The sequence below is a fragment of the Ovis canadensis genome, chromosome 16, assembly GCF_042477335.2.
Source record: "Ovis canadensis isolate MfBH-ARS-UI-01 breed Bighorn chromosome 16, ARS-UI_OviCan_v2, whole genome shotgun sequence".
Classification (NCBI taxonomy): domain Eukaryota; kingdom Metazoa; phylum Chordata; class Mammalia; order Artiodactyla; family Bovidae; genus Ovis; species Ovis canadensis.
This window is the reverse complement of record NC_091260.1, coordinates 36685321-36712942: the sequence shown is the minus strand read 5'-3', so window position 1 is coordinate 36712942 and position 27622 is coordinate 36685321. Positions and strand designations below refer to the sequence as shown.

Here is a 27622-nt window from a genome sequence, read left to right as displayed (position 1 = left end):
TATACTTTTGGCTGATTCATGACGTTGTATGGCAGAAACCAGCACAATATTGTAAAGCAATTATCTTCCAATTAAAAATAAATTTTAAAAAAAAGAGCAGGGTTGGTTACTGTTAGGGTTGTTTTTTTTTAAATTGTTTCCTATTTGATTTGTATTGCTCTGCAATGTAATCAGGCTCTGGTTACTCTTGAGATGCCACGTTCGGTTATTAGCATTGGCTTCACTCTTTCCCCTCCCCACACTCCCCTTGGCCCTTTGGCCTTGATGAAAACATGTGACAAAGGAAGAAAAGGAGCTGAAACAGTGTGAGCACCTCTGTGGATGTGATACGATGCCAAACACTTAACAATAATTTTCATTTAATCCTTACAATACTAGAACACAAGCTCCAAGAAGGCACAAATTTCTTTTGTTCTCTGATATACCCCAAGCACCTAACACAGTTCTTAGTACAAGACTGGCCCTCAACAAATATTTAGTGAATGAACAAAGAGTCACCATGTTATTACTATCCCCATTTTAAAGATGAGAGGATGACTCAAAGGGGATAAGTAACATAATTAAAGTCATACACATAATAAGGGTAAAATTAAAAATATTTAACAACTAGTACACACCAGCACGGTCATTCGGAACTGATGCCAGCTGGTGCTAGAGGAGCTGGCTTCTGCTTCAACCTTTTAGTTGTGGGATCTTGGGTAGGTCCATGGGAGGGCTGCGGGTGAGGGAAGGTAAGACTCAGATATATACTGTCTACCAGTTTTGACAGTAAGTGATGCATCCAGGACTCAAACACACACTTATCTGACTAAAGCCTTCTAAATGAAGTAGGAAATGGTATCATTTGCAAAAAAATGAGGAGAGTAGGAGATAACTGGAGTTTAATAGAGTAGAAAAACATTCACAACAACTGCAATGGGAAACAAATGAATTAAAAATTGATTACTGAGCTCAATCTGTTGCCAGACAATTAGAGGAGAAAAAAAAAAAAGATAGTCCAACTGTGGTAGGGTAAAGTGCAAGGAGGAATAAAATAAATATGAATGGGCAGAGCAAAACTACAGGACGAAGATTTTCAATTCCAGGTAATTAATTTGGATATGCTTCAGTAAGACATGAAAAATCAACACTGGCTTTGGGCAAGAAAGGACTTGATGGAAGTTGTACCTCAAGATGAGTTTGTGCAAGGTAGAGAGGGAGAAGGGGAAGAGTGGAGAGCCACATGGGAGGGGTCCGTGGTCGAGAGCACTATATATTTGGGTGTGATTCACAGAGATGGCACTCAAAGTATCCAGGGGCAAGAGTTCAAAGAACAGTGCACCCTCAGCTTTTAGGAACACCTACATTCTGGTCACTGGCTTGTAGTCACTACCTCTCTGTGGCTGACATGGTTTTACTATAAAAAGTACTTAGTTATCGTTTTGGTTTTCTGTTTAAGTTAAAACAAAAGGGAGAAAGTACAGTTTAGATATAAGTGACATTTACCAAAGAAAGTTTTACTCTTTGTGGTTTTCTGTCAATAATTACCTATAATATCCTCAACCTTAGAGTCTCTTAGTTCATTAAGACACTTAAAATAAATTTGTGTATGTATTTAAACAGCTTTTAAAAAAATCCAAGACAACTATATGGGCAGGTTATTTTAATACAGACCCTGAGATTTCTGCACAAAAAACAAGTAAGCCTATTTATTTATACACTAACAAAAATAAAAAGCAGAAGTTGGTCACCTGTTGTTACTGCCCCAGAAAGGCACACACTGCCAACTGGCCAGGAACAACATTCATTCCTTCCACTCTCTCCTATAACAGCTGTTCTCTTTTTTTCTTCAAGCTGGCAAAGGTCACATTCAGTAGCAAACTTTCCACACCGATTTCTACATACAAAAAGCAAGAAGGCTGACGTAACAGGGTGTGGGGAGAGACAGCTGATTTTGTTCTATTTTAATTTCTCCTGGGCATTTACCAAGAATATTATTTTGGGCTTCTTTGATATTTGGAGCTATAACTATTAATCATTTCTCAGCAAAAAAAAAAAAAGGCATTCTGTTTATATGAAACTGGACTTAAAGATGATATAAGCAAATTTTGAAGCAGGCAAAAAACTATAGCAAAATTGTACAGTAACATTTACATCATTAATGGCTGCCTAATTAAAATGCATTATGCTAAGTGAAGAGGCCAAATTCAAAAGACTACATACTGTATGACTCCATTTACTACATGACATTATATGACATGCCATTTATATGACCTTATAGGATGGAGAACAGACTAGTGCTTGTCAGAGGTGGAGAATGGTGGGAGGAGCTGACTAAAGAAGAGAAATATGACGGAATTTAGGGTGGCAACAGACTAGTTCTGTATCTTGGTTGTGTGGTGGTTACATAACCCTAAATTTTAAATTGTCGACAATTCACAGAACTGTATCCCCAAAGAGTGAATTTTACTATATACATTTTTTTAAATGTTAGCTTATGCCTCACATCACCTCTCTCTACTCCTTATTTCAAATCTCTTCGACAAGCTTCAAACAATAACCCCACCCCCTCCACCCAGCGAACACCTACTTGCCATTCCAGCTTCTTTCTATTCAGTTCCTCCTGGAATCTTTCCTTTGGTGTGGCAGGGTGGGGTCCTAAAGAGAGCTGAGGCTTTGTAGTCAGATATACCTAGTTGGGCTTACTTTTGGCATTCTCCCAGTTACTACTTGAGTGAGCATGAGCAAATTATCTATCTAACTAGCTCAGTTTCCTCATGCAGTGAATGCAAATAAATAGAATTTATGTACCTCCCTGTTGTAAACAAATTAAATGCTATTCCCTGATCTTTCTCCTCTGCCTACTGCCTTCAGAATCACTTTGAGTTTCCACAGACCTGCCTGATAAAATTATCACAACACTTAACTCATGTACTGAAATTATTTATCTCTGGCAAATAAAATGGCTCGGTGTCTCTCTCTGATTCCTAAATTCACAGAGGCCAGCATGTTCACTGACAGATAGTTAAACTGTTTGAAGAATACTGTGTCGACCCGATCTGGTCTTACTGTTAAAGAAGGAAATACTGGAAGAAAGAGAATCAGGAAGAAAAGGCTAGAACACTCTGAGACAGTCTGGGGTGGATGACTCAAGCAGGTTTTCCAAAATATCTACTAAGGTGTTGCATACTGAACTACAGCACAAAAACTGCAGATAATCTAAATTTTTAAAAACAGAGGCAAAGAGGATTATGCCAAAAACAATGAAATACCACATAGCCATTAAAGGTAACTTCGTAGAAGACTATGTCAAAAAGAGTACCCCAAGTAACAACTCAACTTTTTGTTTAGAGCACTGGTTTTTAAAAAAGTGTTAAGTTCATAGATATAAAAAGATACACAACAAAATGTTAAAAAAGGTGTCATCTCTCGGTGGTAGTGAGATTAGTAATGATATTTATTTTCTTTTCTGGGCATTTCAGAATTTACCAATTTATTACATGTTAATTCTAGAAAAATTGGAAACCACAGAATAATTATTTTAAAAGAAAAAACTAATCTAGATTTCACTAATGATGCTATTCCATGACCAAGACTCAGATGTCCAAAAATGGGGGTAAAATACATTATGCTGAATCCATATAATGAAACACTATGTATTTCCAAAGTAAAATAGATTATAAACTATATATCTTTGGGAAAGAAACAAGATATGAGAAGTTCCTCTATTGAGAAAGGATTTTAACTTGGAAGATCTATGAACAGATATACAGGAATATTTCATCAAATATTAACTACTGTATCTTTCTTTGAAAGTTTATTAAGAGACAACAAATTTCAGAAGACAATATAACATAGTGAATTAAGGAGAAAGTTCCTCCTAGAAACACAGTTTCTACAGAATTTATTTAGTCTTTAGCTTAAAAAAATGATGCGTGCCTGCAGTTGTGATGCCATAGACTACAGCCCGTCAGGCTCCTCTCTCCATGAGATTTTCCAGGTAAGAATACTGGAGTGGGTTGTCATTTCCTTCTCCAGGGGATCTTCCCCATGGGATCACAAACTCCTCCCTCGCCAACCCCATATCCTGCACTGCCAGATGATTCTCTACCATTGAGCCATCTGGGAAACCCCCCAAAAATTATAAACCATAGCGATTTATCCAGGTATTATTTAAGCTTGTAAAACAAAGCATCCCATGTTCAGGTGAGAACACCTGATTAAGTTATTTCTCTCTTTGAGCCAAAGAGACTTCCAGTCTCGGAAATCCCATCCACAAACTTCTCTTAACCAATGAAATCTCCTTTTTCAGCAACTAGGCAACTGACAACTTCTCCCATTCAGCAGGAAGGCCTATATTCCAAAGAATAATGGTGTGTGTTTACTATTAATATTATAGTGATTCTTGAATAAAACTAACAAACTATAATGCCTTTATAGAATTTCTAGAATTGTTATCATCTAGAAAGGTATACGGAGAAGGTGATGGCACTCCACTCCAGTACTCCTGCCTGGAAAATCCCATGGATGGAGGAGCCTGGTAGGCTGCAGTCCATGGGGTTGCTAAGAGTCGGACTCGACTGAGCGACTTCACTTTCAATTTTCACTTTCATGCATTGGAGAAGGAAATGGCAACCCACTCCAGTATTCTTGCCTGGAGAATCCCAGGGACGGGGGAGCCTGGTGGGCTGCCGTCTACGGGGTTGCACAGAGTTGGACACGACTGAAGCGACTTAGCAGCAGCAGCAGCGAAAGGTATACACATAAATGCTTCTTTAGAGACTATGGATGGTGGTGGCCGGTGGGCAGATTTTAAATTCTTTAAGGAGACTTCTTTAGCAACTGAACTTGTAGAAAAAAAATCTGACAAACTTGATTTCACCATTTTGGAACAAATATGCATAAGAAGTACTTAACGAATCAAAATTACATGGTATTTGGCAGAAACCAAGGCAATGCCAAAGAATGCTCAAACTACTGCACAATTGCACTCATCTCACACACTAGTAAAGTAATGCTCAAAATTCTCCAAGCCAGGCTTCAGCAATACATGAACCGTGAACTTCCAGATGTTCAAGCTGGTTTTAGAAAAGGCAAAAGAACCAGAGATCAAACTGCCAACATCCACTGGATCATGGAAAAAGAAAGAGAGTTCCAGAAAAACATCTATATCTGCTTTATTGACTATGCCAAAGCCTTTGACTTGCTGGATCACAATAAACTGTGGAAAATTCTGAAAGAGATGGGAATACCAGAGTACCTGACCTGCCTCTTGAGAAACCTGTATGCAGGTCAGGAAGCAACAGTTAGAACTGGACACGGAACAACGGACTGGTTCCAAATAGGAAAAGGAGTATGTCAAGGCTATATATTGTCACCCTGCTTATTTAACTTCTATGCAGAGTACATCATGAGAAATGCTGGGCTGGAAGAAGCACAAACTGGAATCAAGATTTCCAGGAGAAATATTAATAACCTCAGATATGCAGGAGACACCACCCTTATGGCAGAAAGTGAAGAGGAACTAAAACGCCTCTTGATGAAAGTGAAAGAGGAGAGTGAAAAAGTTGGCTTAAAGCTCAATATTCAGCAAACTAAGATCGTGGCATCTGGTCCCATCACTTCATGGGAAATGGGGAAACAGTGGAAACAGTGTCAGACTTTATCTTTTTGGGCTCCAAAATCACTGCAGATGGTGACTGCAGCCATGAAATTAAAAGACGCTTATTCCTTGGAAGGAAAGTTATGACCAACCCAGATAGCATATTCAAAAGCAGAGACATTACTTTGCCAACAAAGGTCCGTCTAGTCAAGACTATGGATTTTCCTGTGGTCATGTATGGATGTGAGAGTTGGACTGTGAAGAAAGCTGAGCACCGAAGAATTGATGCTTTTGAAGTGTGGTGTTGGAGAAGACTCTTGAGAGTCCCTTGGACTGCAAGGAGATGCAACCAGTCCATTCTAAAGATCAGCCCTGGGATTTCTTTGGAAGGAATGATGCTAAAGCTGAAACTCCAATACTTCAGCCACCTCATGCGAAGAGTTGACTCGTTGGAAAAGACTCTGATGCTGGGAGGGATTGGGGGCAGGAGGAGAAGGGGACGACAGAGGATGAGATGGCTGGATGGCATCACCGACTCGATGGATGTCAGTCTGAGTGAACTCCGGGAGACGGTGATGGACAGGGAGGCCTGGCGTGCTGCGATTCATGGGGTTGCAAAGAGTCGGACACAACTGAGTGACTGAACTGAACTGAACTGAACACAATACTGTAAATCAATTATCCTTCAATTAAAAATAAATTAAAAAAAAGAATCAAAACTACAGATGAAAAAGTTTAAACTACCAAATAAAATCCAGACCTAAGATCTCAACTGCTTTTAAGAGTTCACATGCCCCTACCAATTAAAAAATGTGCTGTGTATTTAAATCTTAATTTATATGGATCCATCATGTCTACTCTGAAATTATGCCAAATGGCAAGGTTCCAGAAACTAAAATAAGGTTACACTAAGGTGTGTCTCAGAAGGAAAACATAAAAACTCTAACTTTGGCAGGAAGTGACCAAAGTAGCATATCTAAATTAGTAAGCTTTGTTTAAAACACATATGCTTTTTTTTTTTTAAAAAGGCACACAAGCCAAAAAGTTTGGTAAAATTCTTTTTTTTAATAGTTACGATGATTGCAGCAGCAAATCATATATCCAACTTCCCCAAAATCTATGTTTGTACCACTCAAGTTAAATTTTATACAGAAGATAAAAGTTATATTTTGTATAATTTTATACAGAAGATAGAAGGTGCAAGAAGGAAGAACTCCACAAACTATTCCTTTCAGGCCAAGAGCAAACATGCAATGCTGAAACTACACAATAACAGCAGCTGCCACGGGGAACAAGAAAAAAGACAGGCAGGTAATAGTTTGTTGACTGCCTACTAATTCTTATTTATTACTAACAAATCTGTGAAGTAGACAGTATTCTCTCCATTATGCAAGTGAAGAAACTGAAGTTCAACAAGACTAAATAAGCCATCTGTGTGACCAAAAGCAAGAATGCGTAATAAAATAGTACACTTGCGCTCAGTTATGTCCAACTCTTTGTGACCCCATGGACTGTAGCTCACCAGGCTCCTCTGTCCACAGGACTATCCTGGCAAGAATACTGGAGTGGGCTGCTATTTCCTCCTCCAGGGATTGACCAGGGATTGAACTGGCGTCTTCAGCAGCTCAGCAAAGCAGAATTTTGAAACCAGTCTACCAGGCTTCATATACCAGATTCCACCGTATCTGGTTAACAATTACTTTGGAAAGCATGGATATCAAATAATCCATTGTTCTCAGTAAAGACGGTTCTATAAGAGGAATTCAACTATTCCTATACCACTGACCTAAAAATGGTTCCTTTATCTGGGAAAAGTATTCTTCCATCACCTGGTGTATCACAAGAAACCATGACAACCTACTATCCCAGACTACTAGCTACTACACTCTCTTTTCTAAGTCCAACTTTTTTTAAAAGAACTACCAACACCCACAGATTTCCACTTCACCAACTACTCACTGCTCTGCTGCTGCTAAGTCACTTCAGTCGTGTCCGACTCTGTGCGACCCCATAGACGGCAGCCCACCAGGCTCCCCCGTCCCTGGGATTCTCCAGGCAAGAACACTGGAGTAGGTTGCCATTTCCACAATTTAAAAATGGCTTTACATAAAGTTATCAGTGACCTTAATATAACTAAACCAAATGGACACTTTGCGGGTGTTACCTCACCTTTCAGGAGGATGTAGACATTGTTATCACTCTCTTCTTGAGGTACTCTCTTCATTTGGCTTTCCAGAAACAGTCTTCTGGTTTTTTCAAGTGTCCTCTCCCTCTCAGTCTTGGCCATTTTTATTTCTTCCAACCAATCTGAAGCTCAGTCCTAAACCTGTTTTTTTTTTTTTTTCATTTATAACTTCTTCTTGAGATTTCATCAATTCTCATGACTTCAATTACCATGAATATACCCGAAAAGGACTCCGAAAAGTCAGACAGTAGCTCTGAGCTTTAGATCCATTTATCCAAACAAGGACCAAATACTCCTTCTTGGAAACTTTAAAACTTCACGTAACATGGTAAAAACCAAACTCACTATCTCATCTCCATCCCCATTCCCATTTTAAATGGGTTCTCTCCTAGGGCTCCCCAGTTTAGTTATTATAGAAATCAATATCTATCCAATTATACAAGCCAGAACTTTCAAAACTATCTTTGATATTTCTCTCTGACTCTCCATTTTTCCTATGTCACCAAAACTTGTCCATTTTATCTCCCAGATACCTCACAAATCCCTCAACCTTCCTCCATCTCTACCAGCACCTCTTTACTGTCACTACCGTTATCTCATTTGGACCCCTGCAACAGCTTCCTAACTGATCTCCCTAAATCCATTCTTTTCCAGCTCCAATCTATTATTCCACTCTGCAGCCAAAGTCATCATTTTAAAAAGCTACCCTATCCTTCTTATTCAAAATCCTGTTTATGAACTCTCATAGTACCCAAACCTCTCCTTCAGAGCACTTAATGGTTCATTTTTATATTTATTTGTGTGACTATATGCATCTCCACTGCCCACGACAGAACCAAGCACGCAATGTGTGTAAGAACAAATATTACCGGAATAAGCAAATGCCTACTACATAATGGACACTGCATCACAGCCAACGAGAACATACAGATGAAGACCCAGTCCTTTTCAGATAAAGAAACTGAAGTTGTGAACTTGGGTGATCACCCTAGTAGGTGATCAGACCTGTACTGTTTCAGTGTCCATATTCTTTAAATTTTATGCATCTTATGAATACAAAATAATTCTGTAAAACTTTTATACATTAAAAAAATAAATGGAACTAATATCTTGATAAAATAAAAAATATTTTAATAAAGTTCTGTTGAAATTGCAAGGTAATACCCTACATTTAAACTGCAACAGTTCATTTCTCTCTTATTTTTGAGTAGTTTGCAGAGATGATGCTAGCCCCCTCAAACAAGTACCCATTCACACACTTTAATATAGAAAGTATTAATAAGTCTTTATATCCTATAACATAAACACCTTCTTCTGAATTATATTCAGATAATACACTAAAATATGTTTATAGCTAGCCCCTATCTGAACTATAACATTTCTGTCACAACTCTATTTGATATATCTGACAGTTCAAAATTTCAAACCCCTCTGCTTTTAATTTATAAAACATTCAACCATGTTATGCTATCTTCCAATCTCAATATTTTATTCTTTTTAAAATTTTATTGATTGATTGATAGGTAGATGGATTGACTGATTTTTGCCACACCGGGCAACTTGTGGGATCTTAGTTCCATGATCAGAGATCAAATCCAGACCATGGCAGTGAAAATCCCAAGTCCTGGGAATTCCCTGGTGGTCCAGTGGCTAAGACTCCATGCCCCCAATGCAGGGGGCCTGGGCTTGATCCCACATGCTGCAACTAAAGATCCTGCGTGCCACAATGATCAAAGATCCAGTGTGGCCACAACTAAGACCCAGCACAGCCAAATAAATAAATAAATATTTAAAAAGAGAAAGAAAGAAAGCACTGACTCCTAACCACTGGACCACCAAGGAATTCCCCTCCAATCTCAGTATTTCATTCTTAATTATGAAAAGTCTGAGGACATGAAGTAAGGGTAACTATAACAAAATTTTTTCAGCAATCTGTTCTCTTTCCCTAGTAAATCCTAAACACAGGTTGAATTATCATTGACCAACCTAAACAACAAATTCTTTACTTCAGGAAATTTAAACCATTGTATATGTGACCCTTAGATTTATCCAACTGAAAATCAGAATCTCCACTATTATCTCTTTATTGGGAAGCGCTTCTTTACACTTAGTAAAGGCTTAATCTAGGCCTCGTAAGGCACCGTCATGGTTAATCCTACTGTCCCTCTTTCTCTCCAGGAAGCTTCATCCCTTTCCTGACTTCCTCTTGAAAGGTAAAAACAGACTATAGCAATATTCACTTCTTCATTTAAAAAAATTGTTCTTTTCCTCACTCTACTCTTTGCCTTCCTTTTTATCAGAAGAAACTAAGTTAGCCAAAGCCAACATCAGGGCTTTTGAGCTATAGATGCTTATAAGTTCAAAATTTCAGTCACAACTACTGAATAGCTCAATGCTTTTAAGTGTAAGCTTTAAATTATTACCAAACAAAAATATGATTCTTAAGTAGGACTCAACTTAAGTAGTTCTTGTAACTTTGGCCATAGTATTTTACTTCTAGTGTATATATTTCCAATTGGTGGTAGGTTTCCAGGGTTATTGGGTAAATGAAATTCCTTAACTGTTCAATGAAAGCTATATGCCAATACCCTACATAGTAATGCACCATTCTGCCACCCAAAGCTACACAGTAACATTAAGGTCTCACCACTCCAATCATTAACTGACTAACAAACTACAAGACTAGTACTGAGGAAAACAGAAACATAATCTTAGATAATGTAATTCTTTTATTTCAAAGAACATCTCCCTCCTATTTCCTATTAAATATTCTGCAAGTCACTGGAATAGAATAGAACACAGGCAAATACAAAGTTAGAAGAGATTTCCCTGGTATTTCAGATCTTTGGCAAAAGATTTTGACAGTCTTAGCTGAAGACAAACTGCTATTGATAAAGATGACAATCTCCTGATATTAAGCAAACTAGATCTAACCTAGCCTAATTGTGATTTCTTTTTGTATTTTTTTTTTAATTTAATGGCAGTTGAACATCCTTTTTCATCTTTTTTAAAACTGAAAATCTCCCTTCACTGAAATTTCAGTGAGTCTGACAAACTATATTTTGCTTTGGTTTCTCAAGGTGGCATATGTCACCACTTCTAACAGTATGGCTGATAGAAGAGTATCCAACTAGTTTCAAGATTTCATAAGTTATCAGGTCACTAATAAAGTCATATGCCTATGTGTGGCAAAAGAAGAAACTCAAGCAGGGGGTCTACATTATTTGTATCAGGGACCATTTTTCCTATGTCACTACTTTCTGAATACTTCAGTCAGCCTTCAGATTTTTCCTGTTTTCTGCTGACAACACTCCCTTCATGGCCGGCTAGATTAATAACAGATCTCCTACAAGTGTGCTGCCTTGCTCAAAATGCCCCATTTACCCTGCATTCTTTGTTTTCCCACCCTAGTGTCAAATGCTCAAATATGTTCTGCAGCTATTGGCTCTCCTTAATAAGAAAGTTTGCTTACCATTATGACCCAGAGAGATAGATAAGGTAGATATTATTCTCATTATAATTTACACATGAGTGAATGAAACAGCCCAAGTGATCCTGCCCATGTGATCAGAGAGAAAAGCAGCAGCAAAACTAGAACGTGACTTGCAAGCCAACCACTTTCACTACCAGATGACACTTTGAACCCTTTAAATAAATTACATAAACAAAACTGTTATTCAGTGAAAAATCATCCACAATGTCAAATCCTAAGCAAGGCGAGGAAGTCTAATGCAAAAAACTTATCTTCTTAAAAGATAATTTATTCATTGTTAGATTTGGTTAGTAATTAAACTGCAATCAATGGCAGAACTTAGAATCTCACTCATATTCATATAGATATCCAACACTAACCATAAAGTTGAGTATTACCCATAATTTGCCCTACAACTTTTGATAACATCACAACTTAAGAGACCTCTTCTCCAACTAGGCCACTGAGTCAGACATAGACAACATATGAGAAGGAGTATATTCAAAATTTCTTTCTCTTATCAATGCCATTTTTTAAAAATATAAAAATAATAAATGTCACTTGCTTCTGCTACACTGTATAACTATTCTAGGTATATTTTCCAAATCAATTGGGATGTCACTTGAAAAACTGTTTAAATAGGCTTTTTAAAGAAAAGTATTGTAAATATATAATATTAAAACATAAAATATTATAAAAGTATGAATTTTAATTATGTTTAGGCATACATTTAATTACAGAGCCATATTGTCTTTATGAGGAAGGCTATCCTAAAATTAGGCCTATCCCAGAACACTGCAGGTGGATGGGACCACTATAAACATTTACTTCTTAAACTTCATGGAAAGAAAACAAGGAAAAATTCTTATTGATCAAGAGAAGTTATGAAAAGAACCTGTTATGTTTAGCTGTACTGCAGCCATACTTTAGCCTGAACTGCAAGTTATTCGGTTCTGACTAGCTCATACTCAAGAAATAAAATCTTCATGTTTTAAAACGTGAGTACCAAGAGAAGTTACGATTACCCAAATCATGCCATTTCCACTTCACACACACTTTTGTTTATTACTATTTCGCTCAACTACAGATACTCATGTTGGTACCTTGTCTATGAGCTGTGGAAATACTGCTCACCTAGAAGTAAAATGATAAGATCTCAGTGAGGTATCTGATTCCAGAAAGAAACAGGTTAGAAGTAATCAGAACATCTCCCATAGTGATCTGGGCACGAGAAACTGAAATATGAACCAGGTCCCAATTCAAATGCTATTTAAACTGAAGCTAGAACTACACTAAACAATGTCCCAAAAGAAAACTCCCCAGTACATGGTATCAAATTTAAACAACAGACAGGATCAGTGGCCGAATTGAGTTATTATCTTAATAGGGATCATGATAACAACAACGGGACAGACCAGGACTATGTTAAAACTTCACATACACTCTCTCACATTATCTCATCTAATTTCACAGCACTATGAGGAAGACACAATTATCATTATCTTTTTCCTCATTAGGTGACAAGACTCATGGAGAGCTGAACCAACCTGCCCAATGTCACACAGTTAGTAGCAGAGTTAAATTCCAACCCCCAGAAGACCGACTGACTCAAGTATCTTGCCTACTCATTCATGTAAAAAATATCTGAATGCCTAACATGTATTACACACTTTCTAAGCACTCATATCAGAGAAGGCAATGGCACCCCACTCCAGTACGCTTGCATGGAAAATCCCATGGATGGAGGAGCCTGTTGGGCTACAGTCCATGGGGTCGCTAAGAGTCGGACACGACTGAGTGACTTCACTTTCAATTTTCACTTTCATGCATTGGAGAAGGAAATGGCAACCCACTCCAGTGGTCTTGCCTGGAGAATCCCAGGGACGGGGGAGCCTGGTGGGCTGCCTGCCGTCTATGGGGTCGCACACAGTCAGACACGACTGAAGCGACTTAGCAGCAGCAGCAGCAGCAAGCACTCATATTACAGTGTTTCCACACAGTAATAAAGCCGGATTCTGAACTATCCACTGGAGAAGGGACAGGATACCCACTCCAGTATTATAGCCTGGGGAATTCCATTGACTATACAGTTCATGGGGTTGCAAAGGGTCAGACATGACTGAGCAACTTTCATTTCACCACTTCAGAACTATCTACAGGAATTATTTCCAGAATTTAGCACTAACCAAAAGTGTAATGTTCCCCAAGCTTTGCAGTATCCTTGCTGGAAAGCAAAAGCGAAGATGTCAGGAGAAATTGTTCTGAAATTCACAGACTTCATTAAAATACCTACTTCTCTCCCCTTACAGCTTCTGTGTACCCGTTGGGGACAGAGACCCTGTCTCACTCACTCTTGGTACCTAAGTGCTATGACATATCAGGCACTCAGCTTACAATATGGTATTGTCATTGTTACGAGTCTGTTTTCCAGAGTAAGCAAGAAGCTACTTGAGATCCATGAGTTTTATTTTTTTATCCATTTTTGTACCACCAGTGCTAGGGCATACAACAAGCCTATTACTTCACAGTTTTGTAATGATTTCATGAGTTATGTAAAACATTTACCAAAGGCTCATTTATGCATTGAATAAGGAATAGTTTTCTTCTTATTTACCCCTCAAGCACCTATGCAGTCAACCCCTCTCTTCCTGCTGACGTAAATGAACCAAAAGGCAAGGCAGAACCTGGCTAAACAAGCTGCCAATTAACTCAAGAGCTCATCCGCTACACATTTCCTATATGTCATTTTCCTAGGCACCCCACCCTGAAAAAAAGACACAGGAAACATTTCCAAGAAGTGACAACTGAGAACTAAACCATGAGGTTCTAACTATATTCACTGGAATGAGTTACCAAAGGTGACTCTAAACTCTACACACATGATTCACATGAAATGCAATAAAGTACAAAGGTCTTCCTTTCCTGGGTAAAACTGCCTAAACAACAATGCTATTTGAAGAAAAAATCTATGAGTATATTAGTGATTGGGCTTTCTAGGTGGCACAGTGGTAAAGAACCCACCTGCTAATGCAGGAGACACAGGAGATGTGGGTTTGATCCCTGCATTGGGAAGGTCCTATGGAGAAGGAAATGGCAACTCACTCCAATATTCTTGCCTAGAGAATCCCCATGGACAGAGGACCCTGGCAGACTATAGTCCAAGGGGTCGCGAAAGAGTCAGACACAACTAAGCGACTAAACAACAACAAACTTTACTGATCAGGATAAATCAGTTATATGTTCCAGTATGATATACTTTCCTAGCAAACTCTTAGTAGTTATTAGGAGTTTGATTTATGAAAAATTAAAGTGCCTCCTTTGGACAGCAGATACATGCTCAAAACATGATAAACAGAAACTGACTATGAAGCCACATCATATGGAATAAAGACAGTCATAAAAGATTTAGCCCACCTAAAATAATCACTGCTTTTACAGCCAATTAATTCCCTCAGTCCTTCATTTCTTATCCTCTTCATTTCTCAATCTGGACAGTTAATCTGAATTCAAAAGTTGTAACTCTTAAAAATGCATTTCCCAATTCCCAACCATGCCACTTCTTACCTGGGTTCCACTGGTAGTTTCTCAGGTACCTTAGGCCTTAGTTCCACCATCAACAGAATGAAGATAACTAAGCTATCCTCCCTAAGCAGGTTTTGATAGACCTCATAGCCACACACAGACATAGAGCACTAAATGTCAGTTATTGTTATTATCCACTTCGACATTTAGAAATAAGCTGCAATAGTTACTATTAAGAACACTAGGATACATACTGTATTCCAGCCACATTGGCCTCTTTTCTGTTATAAATGCCCTTTGCCCCTCAACACCTGCTCTTTCCTATGCCTGGAATCATCTTCTTTCAGCTCCTCCATGACCAACTTACTTTCATTCTTAAATCTGAATTCAAATATGCCTTCCTCAGAGAAGCCGTCCTTGAGATTACCACCCCTCAATATCTCACTCTCTTCTAACCTTGCTTACATTCTTTCATGGCATTCACAAATATCTGTAACTATCAGTATAGAGAACTTACTTATCTTTTTCACAATGAAATTTATAACTCCTAGCATTGTAAATATTAAGCACGTGTGTGTGTGTGCGCTCAGCCGTGTACAACTCTTTGTGACCCCATGGACTGCAGCAATGCCAGGCTCCTTTGTCCATGGAATTTTCCAGGCAAGAATATTGGAGCGGGTTTCCATTTCCATCTCCAGGGAATTTTCCCACCCAGGGATTGAACCTGAGTCTCCTGCATTTTCTGCATTGGCAGATGGGTTGTTTACCAGCTTGGCCACCAGAGAAGCCCCATTAAGCACATAATAGCTGATAAACAAGTGAACAATGTTGCAAAGTCAAATATTTTAAAACTTAACATTGTATTCCTAAAGGAAATCAATATTAATATTCATTGGAAGGACTGATATTGAAGTTGAAGCGCCAATACTTTGGTCACCTGATGCAAAGAGCCGACTCATTACAAAAGGCCTTGATGCTGGAAAAGATTGAGAACAGGAGGAGAAGGGGGTGAAAGAGGATAAGATGGTTGGATGGCATCACCAATTCAATGGACAGGAGTTTGAGCAAACTCCGGGAAATAGTGAAGGACCGGGAAGCCTGGTGTGCTGTAGTCTTAAGGTCACAAAGAGTCAGGCACGACTTAGCAACTGAGCAATAACACTGTATTAAACACAACATAAAAAATAAAAGATAGTATCAGGTTAACATATGTCAAAATAAATAGCTGAGGTAATTCTCTGGAGATCCAGTAGTTAGGACTCCATACTTCCACTGCAGAGGGCCGGCGTTCAATCCCTGGGTCAGAGAACTAGGATCCCACAACCAACACAGCACAGCCAATAAATAAATATCTGATTGAAAAAACAGAAGTAAGAGGGAGATGGGGTATGAAGAGGTATTACACAATAGTTTTTTCTTTGATGCCTGCTTAACCATAGGTAGGAAATCAAACAACAGAATTCACACAAATGACGGAATACAATTAAGGTCATTCAAAAATTTTAGGAATATTAAGTCTACTTTTTATATGGTGACTCAATCAGTTCCAAGGCCTGGACAATAAAAACAGTAAAGGTGACAAGTGTCTGGCTAACTCAATTTTCTTAAGTTGAAATTCAGGACTTAACCACTGTATAACGTAACAGTTTTTCCGTCTGTTTAGTTACACTCTACCACAGACTGTACAGATCATTTTCCAACATAACTGGGATTACCACTACCTGAAGATCATATATGTGGTTTTTACACATGACTGATAAGACACTACTATTTCAAGATGTTCTGTAAGCTTCAAAGACATTCTATGAGTATTTATAGGAAACAGTTTGAAGTTTGTGTTTTTGTCCCTAATACAAAACTATGTTGATGTTATTTTTACTAAAATAATGATGTTTTAATTATTACAGGATTATAGAGGATTACTTTTATTTGACAATTATATTATGCACACGAGTGCAAGGCCTACTCTAAGACCTTTATATTTTCACTCATTTAAGCCTCACAACAACCATACAAGGTAGGTACTTTATCATTACACAGCTGACTCAACAGACACACACAGAGGAAATCTGCCTAAGGTCACACAGCTAATAAATGGAGGAACTAGAATTGAACCTACACAGTTTGGATCCAGAGTCCATCACTAGACTATGCTGTCTATCTAAAGTTTTAAAGAAAAATCAATAGTTTATAAAGTCATAACCAATGTTAGACTAGTTTCAGTTAAGTAAAACTGAAACAACTCAGTCTGAGCCATCCGGGCTTTAAATCTAGATAGCAAGAAGGTTGAAGGGCAAAGGAAAGCAGGAAGGAAAAAGTGGAAATGAAAAATAAGGTAAGTAGAAAAAGAAGGACTTTTCAAGCAGCAGTGGTAAAGAATCCACCTGCCAACACAGGAGATGCAGGAGACTCAGGTTTGATCCCTAGGTCAGGAAAATCCTCTGGAGAAGGAAATGGCAACCTGCTGCAGTATTATTGCCTGAGAAATTATGGACAGAGGAGCCTGGTGGTCTACAGTCCATGGGGTCAAAAAGAGTAGGACATGACTGAGCATACACACATACAGCAAAAAGGAGAGACAAAATGAAAGAAAAGAGTTACTGTAACCACTGTTCATAATATCTGAATGAATGCTTTTTCAGAAAGAAAATAAGGGACAAGACAGTGCCTATATAATCCCTAACTAGCTTATTACACAGACTGTATATTTCCATCCCAAATGCTGAATTAAACCAGTAAATTAGGAGGAAATAACATTTCAAATTCCTTTGCATAAGGGAATTCCCTGGTGTTCCAGTGACTAGGACTCCAGGCTCCCATTACCAAGGGTCCGGGTTCAATCCCTGGTCTGGGAACTAAAATCCCACAAGCCATCTGGCAAAAAAAAAAAAAAAAAATTTAAAAAAACACGTTTCTTGAGACTTCCCTGGTGGTCCAGTAGTTAACACTCTATGCTGCCAAGGCAGGAGGGCCTGGGTTCGATCCCTTAGTGGGGAACTAGATCCTACATGCCAGAGCAGCCAAAAAAAAAAAAACCATAAAAAACCTAAAGCTACATGTTAACTAGTTCTCTTAAAATGTAGGTTTTAGCAACTTTCTACCAGCTTCTTTTTAAGTCAGATAAACAGTAACAAAATTTCTTATCAAAACTAATTAGAATAATTTGACAAACTGAGTAATATAATACACAGGAAATTTTGGTAGAATTCAGCCAAAAAATGACTAAGCAAGAAAAAAATTAACAAAGATTATGGCATGTCCATGAGTTTCCAAAAGGATTTAATTCAAACAGAATATAAAGGAAAAAATTACTTTTCACAAAAGCTATAGAGGGGAATGTTTTCTGAATATTTCCATACTCTCATCCAAGCAAGGTAAATTCAAGTTTAAAGTCAACTGTATAAAGCCAACTAAAGCCAAATACTATCAATTTCCTCCAGGCCTCTGCTTTTGTTCCAAACTAGCCATTTAAAGGTAGAAAAAGTCTTGCAAGAGGAGGCCAGTCTGACCCAAGAATATGCCAGTTTGACAAATTTTTGTTCATTTTTTTGAGATTCCTTCCCCCTCTCAGTGGCTGGGAGGAAAGACAAAAGTTATATAAAACAGAGAAACAAATACAGTAAACTTGAATCAGAAGCAAAAGAAGTTAGCTTAATAGAAGTAAACAGAAATTGAAATGGCAAGTAATCAGGATAAGTATTATGTCCTATTTATTTACTTACTTATGTACCTCTTTGGTATCTAACAGAATTCCCAGCATCTACTAGATAATAAAACAAATGTGTGGGTGAATTCACCCAATAATGAGTAAATGGACAAATAAATGTTAGGAGAAAAAGGAAGGCGGCAGACTTTCAGCAAGGGAGACTCTTTCATTAAATATCTGACATTCCCTTAAGAAAGCGGCCCAAACTGAGATCAGGAAAAGGAGCACTCCTATGGGTAATACTTAAGGGGCAGAGTGAGATCAGCATAATTACTGAAGAATAAGTAACGGGGTTCCACAATCACCTGGGGCTTCCCAAGAGGCACTAGTGCTAAAGAACCTGCCTGCCACTGCAGGAGACATAAGAGACTCAGGTTTAATCCCTGAGACAGAAGATCCCCTGGAGGAGGGCATGGCAACACACTCCAATATTCTTGCCTGGAGAACTTGCATGGACAGAGAAGCCTGGCAGCCTACAGTCCATTAGGGTAGCAAAGAGTCAGACACGACGAAATCAACTTGGAACGCACACACAACCACCTAGTATGGTTGCCAGATTTTCCCCTAAATTTATTGACTCTGATGTGGCATAAAGGTGATACCATGTTTGCAGTATTCTGAGGAAACCATGACCCCCTCCGTTCTAAGAAAACCAATGTTGGAGCCCATGAGTTCCTGTTATCATCTGCTTTTATGGGCCAGTGTAATTGCTGTCAAGTGCAGAAAAGGAAGTCACCTCAGAGATGTTTTGGACATAACATGAGTATTATCAATAGCACCCTGGCAAAAAACAGCACACCCAAATAAGGTATTTAAATAAGAATTTAATGAAGGAAACATCTTCAAAGGTATAGGTAGGATTTAGGGAAAGTAGCAGGGAATGGTACCAGCAACATCAGGAAGCCATTATCATCTCTAGGCTAAAGGGGGCAAGTAAAGGGTTACCAAAACCCAGAAAGATCTGTAACTGTAGCTGGCTGGCACAGAGGGCCACTGAATAGAAGCTGTGACCTACTCACAAAACACAAAATAGCTCTGGCAATGCAAATCCAGCAGGAAGAAACTGGCTCTTCCAGGCCTCCTGCTGTTGTCCCACTGGTCAAAGTCAACCAGAAACAAAAAGCAACAGCCTAGTTGCAGTCCATAGCACTAGCCTCCCAGAGCACAGCGCAAGGTAGAGAAAAGATCTAGAGGAGCCAAAGAAGGCGGCACAATACAGAAAAGATATTCCAAATGACTGCTACCCAGCAAAACTCAGGCACATAAAAAGGTTCTGCCAGTTCCACCTAAATCTTCCAGGCATCACGAGATACTTGCAAAAAAGTCATACACACGTGTAGCTACTTACTTGGGTTCCCACTGCCCTGTACTGAGCTGAGAGAGAGAAAAAAAAAAAAAGATTCCAAGAGTACTCCTGGGGTACCATATGTCATTTCTGTATCTCTAAACAAACATTGCTAATGCTACTGCTAAGTCACTTCAGTCGTGTCCGACTCTGTGTGACCCCATAGACGGCAGCCCACCAGGCTCCCCCGTCCCTGGGATTCTCCAGGCAAGAACACTGGAGTGGGTTGCCATTTCCTTCTCCAATGCATGAAAGTGAAAAGTGAAAGTGATGTCGCCCAGTCATGTCTGACTGTTAGCAATCCCATGGACTGTAGCCTACCAGGCTCCTCCATCCATGGGATTTTCCAGACAAGAGTACTGGAGTGGGTTGCCATTGCCTTCTCCGCTAAACAAACACAGACAACCCCTTTATCTATGATAGATCATTTATAGCACAACTCTTTTTTCTGTACTCAAAGAGCATCTATTCCATACCTTTATTATTACATTTACCATGATGTATTATAACCTCTTGTTTGTTTCTCCCTCATTAGACCCTAAGCTCCTTGAGGGCACAGGCTTTCTAATTCATCTTTATCTTTAGCACCTAACATGAACTTGGAACAGAGTTAGCCTTCAATCAATGTGCACTGAATCAATTCATTGGCAGCCTAATGCCAGAGTGCATAAAATCGAAAATGACTCTGAGCAATTAAGTTTTATTTAGGACATGGTTTAACACGATGAGCAAAACACAGCTTTCACATCAGCCCACTATGATTCTCTGTAGAGCAGCTTTTCTTGTGTGCTCAGGTGATATTTATGGCCTTCTTCTAAAATCATAGAACTGATTATCAAAGGAGCCAGAGAAAGCTGGCAAGACCACACTCCATCTCAGAAAGGAATCAAATACATATCATCTCTCAAAATTCTCATTCTTTTTCCAAGAAGAGACCAGATCCACTGAAGGAAGTAATAATTTGGGTGTATTATATGGAGGAAATCATGTTTCATAGTGGTGGTAATACTGACTTGGCATAGAAATGCTTTTACACGTGCATAAGCATGCACATACCCGCCCCCTTACATACAGGTATGTTTATCATTTAAACAGACATCACTTTCTGTAATATTATAAAGTAGCCATGTAACACAATCATATAACATCATCATATTAAATGAATACACTGCATGATGTTGGGTGATCATTAACAGAACCTGGAACATATTCACATTATAATTAAGAACCACTTGCACATAACCCTGTACTTATGATCTGCTTGATCACCTTTCTGTTGCTATAGTCAACTTTTACCTGTAGTTCTCCAAAGAAAAATAAAAAACTTAATGCCAAGTTGATAACCCTCTTTGAGCTACCACTATTTTAAAGGCCGCCAACCTCCTGCTGTCAGTAAGATGAATAAAAATAAAACTTTAAATGACCCTTAAAGGGGATTTTTTGGCAGACCAGTGGTTAAGACTCTGCGCTTCCACGACAAGGGGTACAGATTCAATCCCTGGTTGGGGAACTAAAATCCTGCATGCTATGCAGCTCAGCCATAAAGTTTAAAAATAAATAAAATGACTCATAGACCCCACTAGAAAGGTGAGTTTTTTAATAAAAATATATAATCTCCCAAAACTCAGCATGAAAATACTTTGTATCTCTAGCATCACTGTTCTCCTTCACTGTTGTTTGTAACAGAATACTGATGCTATTAAATCTAATGTCATCTTATACACCATTTTAAAATAAGCCAGTATTTCACTTTCTATTTAGGAAAAGGGAATTCTGAGCTTATCTTGACAATACACTTACTTATTTTAAAACTCTAGCAATACAAAAACAGATAAAATGTTTTTCAAATAGATCAGGTATCTGATACTGATACTTAATGCATAAGTCTCCTAAACAAGCTTTTCCCAAAACCAAAGATCTTAAAATCAGAAATAACAACTTTATCTTTTTTTGAGAGTCATCATAAATTCTGCAACTGTCAGGCCAAGTTAGCAATAAAATTACTCAATTCTATTGGACAGTTATGTGATGCTTGCAGCATGCTGAAAACATAGACTACAAAACCCCACAATTTTATAAAGTTGTACTGCAAATAGTTTCCTCAAATATACATGAATTAAAACAAACAAAACATAGATTTAGCATATGGCTCTGTATTTAATAACATTGAGCTACCTGAGAGCAGTATTATGTTTCATCTATCCTGGTTCAGTGCTTGGCCCAAAGAGAAAACGCATTTGTTTCATAAATTAGTAACTGCATAAGGTAGGAAAAATGGGAAATTTATATATAATTCTGACAGTACAGTATGTGGCAATGATAGGATAATATTCAATATATTAGAATTTTAAAAATCACTTCTGACTGAACATTTTCCTCTCCCCGAACTAAAACATAAATGAAATTTAACAAAGCTCCACAAACACTGAGTATAAATTTAAATACATTTTAAAATATAACATATTTACCAAGGTGAACTTTTCATTGCCAATAAATCTGAATATAATTAATGTAATTATGAATATGTCCGGATATCTGAAAGGATCACTTATGTTTTTATAAAAATAGTGTTCCAAAATTGTGTTTCCCTTTCCTAAACGGAATTTCTAAAATTCACTGCGGGGCTATATAGGAAATGTCCTGGTAAACAATAAAGATGTTTCATAAGCAAGATTTTTCCTCAAAAAACAGGTAACAGAATTTATAAAACTTCGGCAAGACTACAAGCGCCTAAACGCTTGTAGGTCAGGTTTGAGGCAGGGGAGATGGATACTGGATTAAAAGCGGAGGAAGTTTCCCTCTCACCGAAAAGCCATTATGCAGACCTGCGTCTAGGATGCTAAAGTCACAGCTCTCCAACGCTGAGAGCTCGCCAATACTATTACTTCGATACTCAAACATGAGGACTACCCGAACATCGAGCAGGTCTTCTGGTAAGTAGTTTTTTCCAAAACATATAAATAGTTCAAAGATACTGCCTTACACAATATATATGAAGACGGTGAAAATCTCTCCTTCCAATGCCTAGCCCTTACCCAGATGACTTCGATTGTTTTTCGTCAAAAGAAAAGAGCAACTGGCGACCAGAAGCCCTACGACTGAACTCTTACTTCAGAAACACAACGTCAAATTCGCTGCAGCCAAAGAAATGTCCAGTGCTCCTTGTGGGCTCTCACAGGAGATGGAAACCTACACGATGACGAGGTCTGTGCAGAGAAGGAAACAGCAAGTCTGGGGCACACCACGCCAACCCCATCCCCCTCAAAAGCAAGCTTCTTCAAACCTATAGGCAGAAACCTGGCATCATCACACCCACTTACAGCCTGACAATTTACAAGCCGGTAACACCTTCTAATTAGCGTTCTAACCTTTTATAGACGAAAACTTAAAACTGCTTCCCACAAGGAAGATAAACCTGGCACTGGCGCCAGTTACTGAGAATTCCCAGTGCATCAAAACCCTCCGGTTTTGTCACCAAACCTGATGAGCCAGTGACCACCAGGCTTCCCTACATCAGCGAGGGGAGGAGCCCACCCTCTCTGTTGGGAGTGAAACGGGAAACAGAGGAAAGGAGAGCAAGGGATGGAGCGCAGAGGCGTGAACAGCATCCAAGCAGGGTGGGCTCAGCGCACCGCCGGGCAATAGAAAGGCAGACTGACAGCATCGGCCACGCGTGGATGCGGGCTGCGAAGCGGGGTCCCCGGGCTGCGGAAGCCGCCCCCAGCGTCTAGCCGGGCAAGGCTCGCGCGTCAGGCACACACACCCCCCCCCCCCCCCAACGCCCGTCCGCGACTCCCGGCGAGTCACCTCCCAGCGGACACACGCCCGCACCCCACCGATGCACCCACCCCGGGCTCCCGCGCACACGCCCCTCGGGCCGGCGGCGCGTTACGTACCCAGCAACACGCAGAGCACATCGAGGGCCACGTACGGCAGCCGCGTCTTGTCAAACATGGTCTCCGCACGGATGGCAGAGGAGGCACCCGAATCAGGAGACCGGGTCGGGGACTGGCGACGGTTCCTCTCAGCCAGGGGAGAGCGGCTAGGGCTGACGGGGACCCCCGCGGCGTTCTGACGGGCAGCAATGGCGCCCACCACGCCTCCCCTTACAGCTCCCGCAACCACTTGGTCCGGGCCGAGACGCTCGTGTGCCAGCCGCGGCGGCTCCGTAGCCTCAGGCCCTCCTCGGTCGGCCCTGGCCCGCCCCGGCTGTTGGCTGTCCACAGCCAGGCGCCCTCTCCAACAGGCGGAGCGTCTGGACTCGTGCTTTAAGGATGGGGACCGGTAGGCCCCTCCCGCGGGGCAGCGCGGGACCTGCCTGCGCGCGGCCTCGCGGGCTGAGGGAGCGCGGCGGCGGCGGTGGGGCGGCCAGTGAGGGGCGACGGGGCGGGGCCGGGAAACCCCGGCTCGGGCACGTCAGCCAATCGGCGCCTCCGGTCCCGACCTGCGGAGCCCGCCCCTCAAGTGGGACGCGCGGCGGACGGGCGGAGCGTGTGGGCACCTCCCGTGCGGTGTGAGGGCCGTCGTTCAGACACGCATCCTGCTGGTGTTGCCGAACCTGGCCTTCTGATCTCTGGCCACCGGTCATTGCTGCTTCGGAGAAAGAACTGGACCCACCCCAACCCCGGTTGCCTGCCAGCTCCCCTCATCCATGGGGATTGGGTAATAAAGAGAAACGGAGTTGTCAGTGACAGTCTCTCTCTCCTTGGCCGAACTTTAGTCAGGCTCCTCCCAGCCCTCTACTCGCCTAGGCCTCCATTGAGGCCTTCGAATCTGGCCGGGCAGAGCCCCGTATTAGTGTGAATTCTGCTAAGTCATCCTTGCACCTTTAGTATCTGGTTACCTTGTCTATGCGATCAGATTCGTTTCTATATAAAGTCCGTTAGTATAAAAGTCCTCGGACTTGCCTTTAAGCAAGCATCCCCCTATCCTTAATGTTTTATCTTAATTTCTCATCCACTACCCCCCTCACTCTTCTTGTTTGTGGGCTATAATAACTTTCCGGGTGTCTTTGCTGTATTCGAGGTTGAAGACAATTTCTCCTGCTGCAAGTTATGATCCCCTATTGAAATAGTTTTAAATCGACTGTACCTCACCATTTTAACAAGTACCAGAATGAGTTTATTTCTCTCACCCCTCATTCCCGTAGGACCCTAGCAAAGTAACCCGTAACATCAGGATGTTAATAATCCCTGCTGTGTGCTCTAGTCAAGAAGAAATGAAGCCTGGAAAAAAATAAATATGAAAGTGTTTTCCAAAAGATTAAACCCTCTATCGATGTTAACCATTGGTAACTTTCCTCCACATTCATATCTTATCTTCATCAAAGACGTTAGACAAATTGAAAACTGTTCTTAACTGGTTTGGACTTTCTCCACAGAAGTGTACAGGTGGCACACAAAAGGGGCGGGGATTACACCTGGGAGCCCTGGAAACACTTCATAGAAGGGTGATAGTTACATTGCTCTTTCCTGTCTCTCTCCCACATCAACAGCCATTTTCTTAGGTGAGAAGATAATGAAGAAGACAGTATGTTTTGCCTTTTAGAGGAGTTACAAATAATAGCTTTAAAAATAAATCAACAGGGAATTAATTTCCTGGCGGTCCAGTGATTAGGACTCCACACTCACTGACCAGGGTCTGGGTTTAATCCCTGGTTGGGGAACTTAGATCCCACAAGTTACTGAGTGTGGCAAAAAAAAAAAAAAAAAAAAAATCAACAAAGTCCACTAAAATGCATTGTCGTGCTCTGTGATTTTAAAAGGGATGTACACTATGTGCATATAAGCAGTAAGTCCTCAGTTGAAAGAATGATTAAGAAATGTCATTTTGTTTGGGGAAGTGGGAGGTTTTGTTAGTTTTTGGAAGGAGTGTGGTTTGTTTTGGTTTATTTTCATGATTAGTTTCTAGTGTGATCACTGGAATTGAGAATGAGTTAAATAACCTTGAAATGATAGTGAAAATAACAAAAAGGAGACAATTATTGTATAGTGACATCATTAACACCCCCTTGGGGTAGGTTCTAATGTGTCTGTGGATTGGACATGAACCCTTACAGATTTTCTTAACAAAAATTTGTCCTGGAATCTGTATTTTTCTCTGTGTAATATAGGCATCAAATATAAAAGCAAAGTAGAGTGCACTTGAGAAGAATAGTCCTGAAGAATCTCTGAAGAAATGAGAAAATAATTTCCTGTCTTCTTGTATTACTAAGCATTTTAAAAAGGAGACTGTAATCTGCACCATCCATTTCAATTTCTCTTTCAATATTTGTTGTATTCTCACTTCTGTCCCCACTCCTTTCCTTGAGCTATTCTTTAACATAATGTTATTGGTAAGTCTCCTATCTGTTCCAACAGTACTTGCTTCCTTTTATTTTATAAAGTTTCTACAAAGTGAATGATATTCACCTTGCAAAATTTAATGAATAAATTCCCTTAGAGTATTTGTATGTAATTATGTCTTTTCTCCCCACTCGGACTGAATCAAATGTAGTTTTTATTATTACTCAAGAAGCTTTGTGAAACTAAAACAATAAAAAATGTAAATGTCTGGTTCCCTAGTACATGTGTCTCGCCCATCCAAAAAGCTTTACAATCTGCTGTAATCTTTTTTTGTATTGTCAAAACTATTTGTTATTAAAATTTTTTATTATGTAATGTTTGATACATAGATTAAGTAAGTTTTAAAACATAAGTGGATGACTGGGAATCCACTACTCAATGCCTAGAGCATTGTGGTATCACTGAATCTATCTATGTGTTCAATCCCTTTGTTGTACTCTACTTCAGGGGAGGTAACCACTATCCTGAATTTTGTGTTTATCTTGTTCTTTCTTTGTTTTTTCCATGTGGAAAAACACATGGCGACATGTGTACATGTCACTGAAAATATGCATTGTTTAGCTATCTTATATTTTATCTTTTAAAAACATATGCCATATATGTAGTCTTTTGCTCTTGATTTTTTTCATTCATTTCTTATACCCATTGATGTTGCTGCAATCATTGCAGGTATATTATATAAATGTACCATTTTATTCATTCTTTTGACAGTGGCCACCTGGGTTATTGCCATCCTTGCTATTACAAATAATGCTGCTGTGAACGTTCACCTACATGTCTCCTGTGTGGAAAGCTGTGGAACTACTTTCATGGGGTATACAAGCATCCTCGGAGAAGGCAATGGCACCCCACTCCAGTACTCTTGCCTGGAAAATCCCATGGATGGAGGAGCCTGATAGGCTGCAGTCCTTGGGGTCACGAAAAGAGTCAGACACAACTGAGCGACTTCACTTTCACTTTTCACTTTCATGCATTGGAGAGGGAAATGGCAACCTACTCCAGTGTTCTTGCCTGGAGAATCCCAGGGACGGGGGAGCCTGGTGGGCTGCTGTCTATGGGGTCGCACAGAGTCGAACACGACTGAAGCGACTTGGCAGCAGCAGCACAAGCATCCAACTTGACTAGAAAATCCCAAATTGTATTACTAAGCATTACACCATCTTACCTACCCCTCACCAGTGGTAGATATGACTCCATATTTACATCAACACTTAAAATTTTGAGAGTTCTTAATTTTTGGTAATTTAATAGATGCAGTGTCTTGTCTTAGTTTACATCTTCATGATCACTAATATGGTTGGGCACCTTTTCCTAAATTTGTTTACCAAAAATATTTCCTCTTCTGTCAATTACCTAATCACTTTTTTGCCTATTTTTCTATTAGATTGTTTTTATTTTTATCAAACTGTAGAAGTTCTTTGTATATTCTTGATAGCAGTTCTTTGTGTTGTAAATTTTTCCTTCCAA

At 39.7% G+C, this 27622-nt stretch overlaps 1 protein-coding gene across 2 annotated transcripts in view; it reads right to left on the bottom strand.

Moving 5' to 3' along the window:
• PLPP1 (phospholipid phosphatase 1) overlaps nt 1–25521 on the bottom strand; it is a 118778-nt gene extending 93257 nt beyond the window's left edge. For both annotated transcript variants that reach the window (XM_069556527.1, XM_069556528.1), the window contains exon 1: nt 23708–25521. In XM_069556527.1, the coding sequence (XP_069412628.1) occupies nt 23708–23765 (58 nt within the window). In that variant the 5' untranslated portion in view covers nt 23766–25521. The remainder of the gene's footprint in view (nt 1–23707) is intronic.
• Between the last annotated feature and the right edge of the window lie 2101 nt (nt 25522–27622).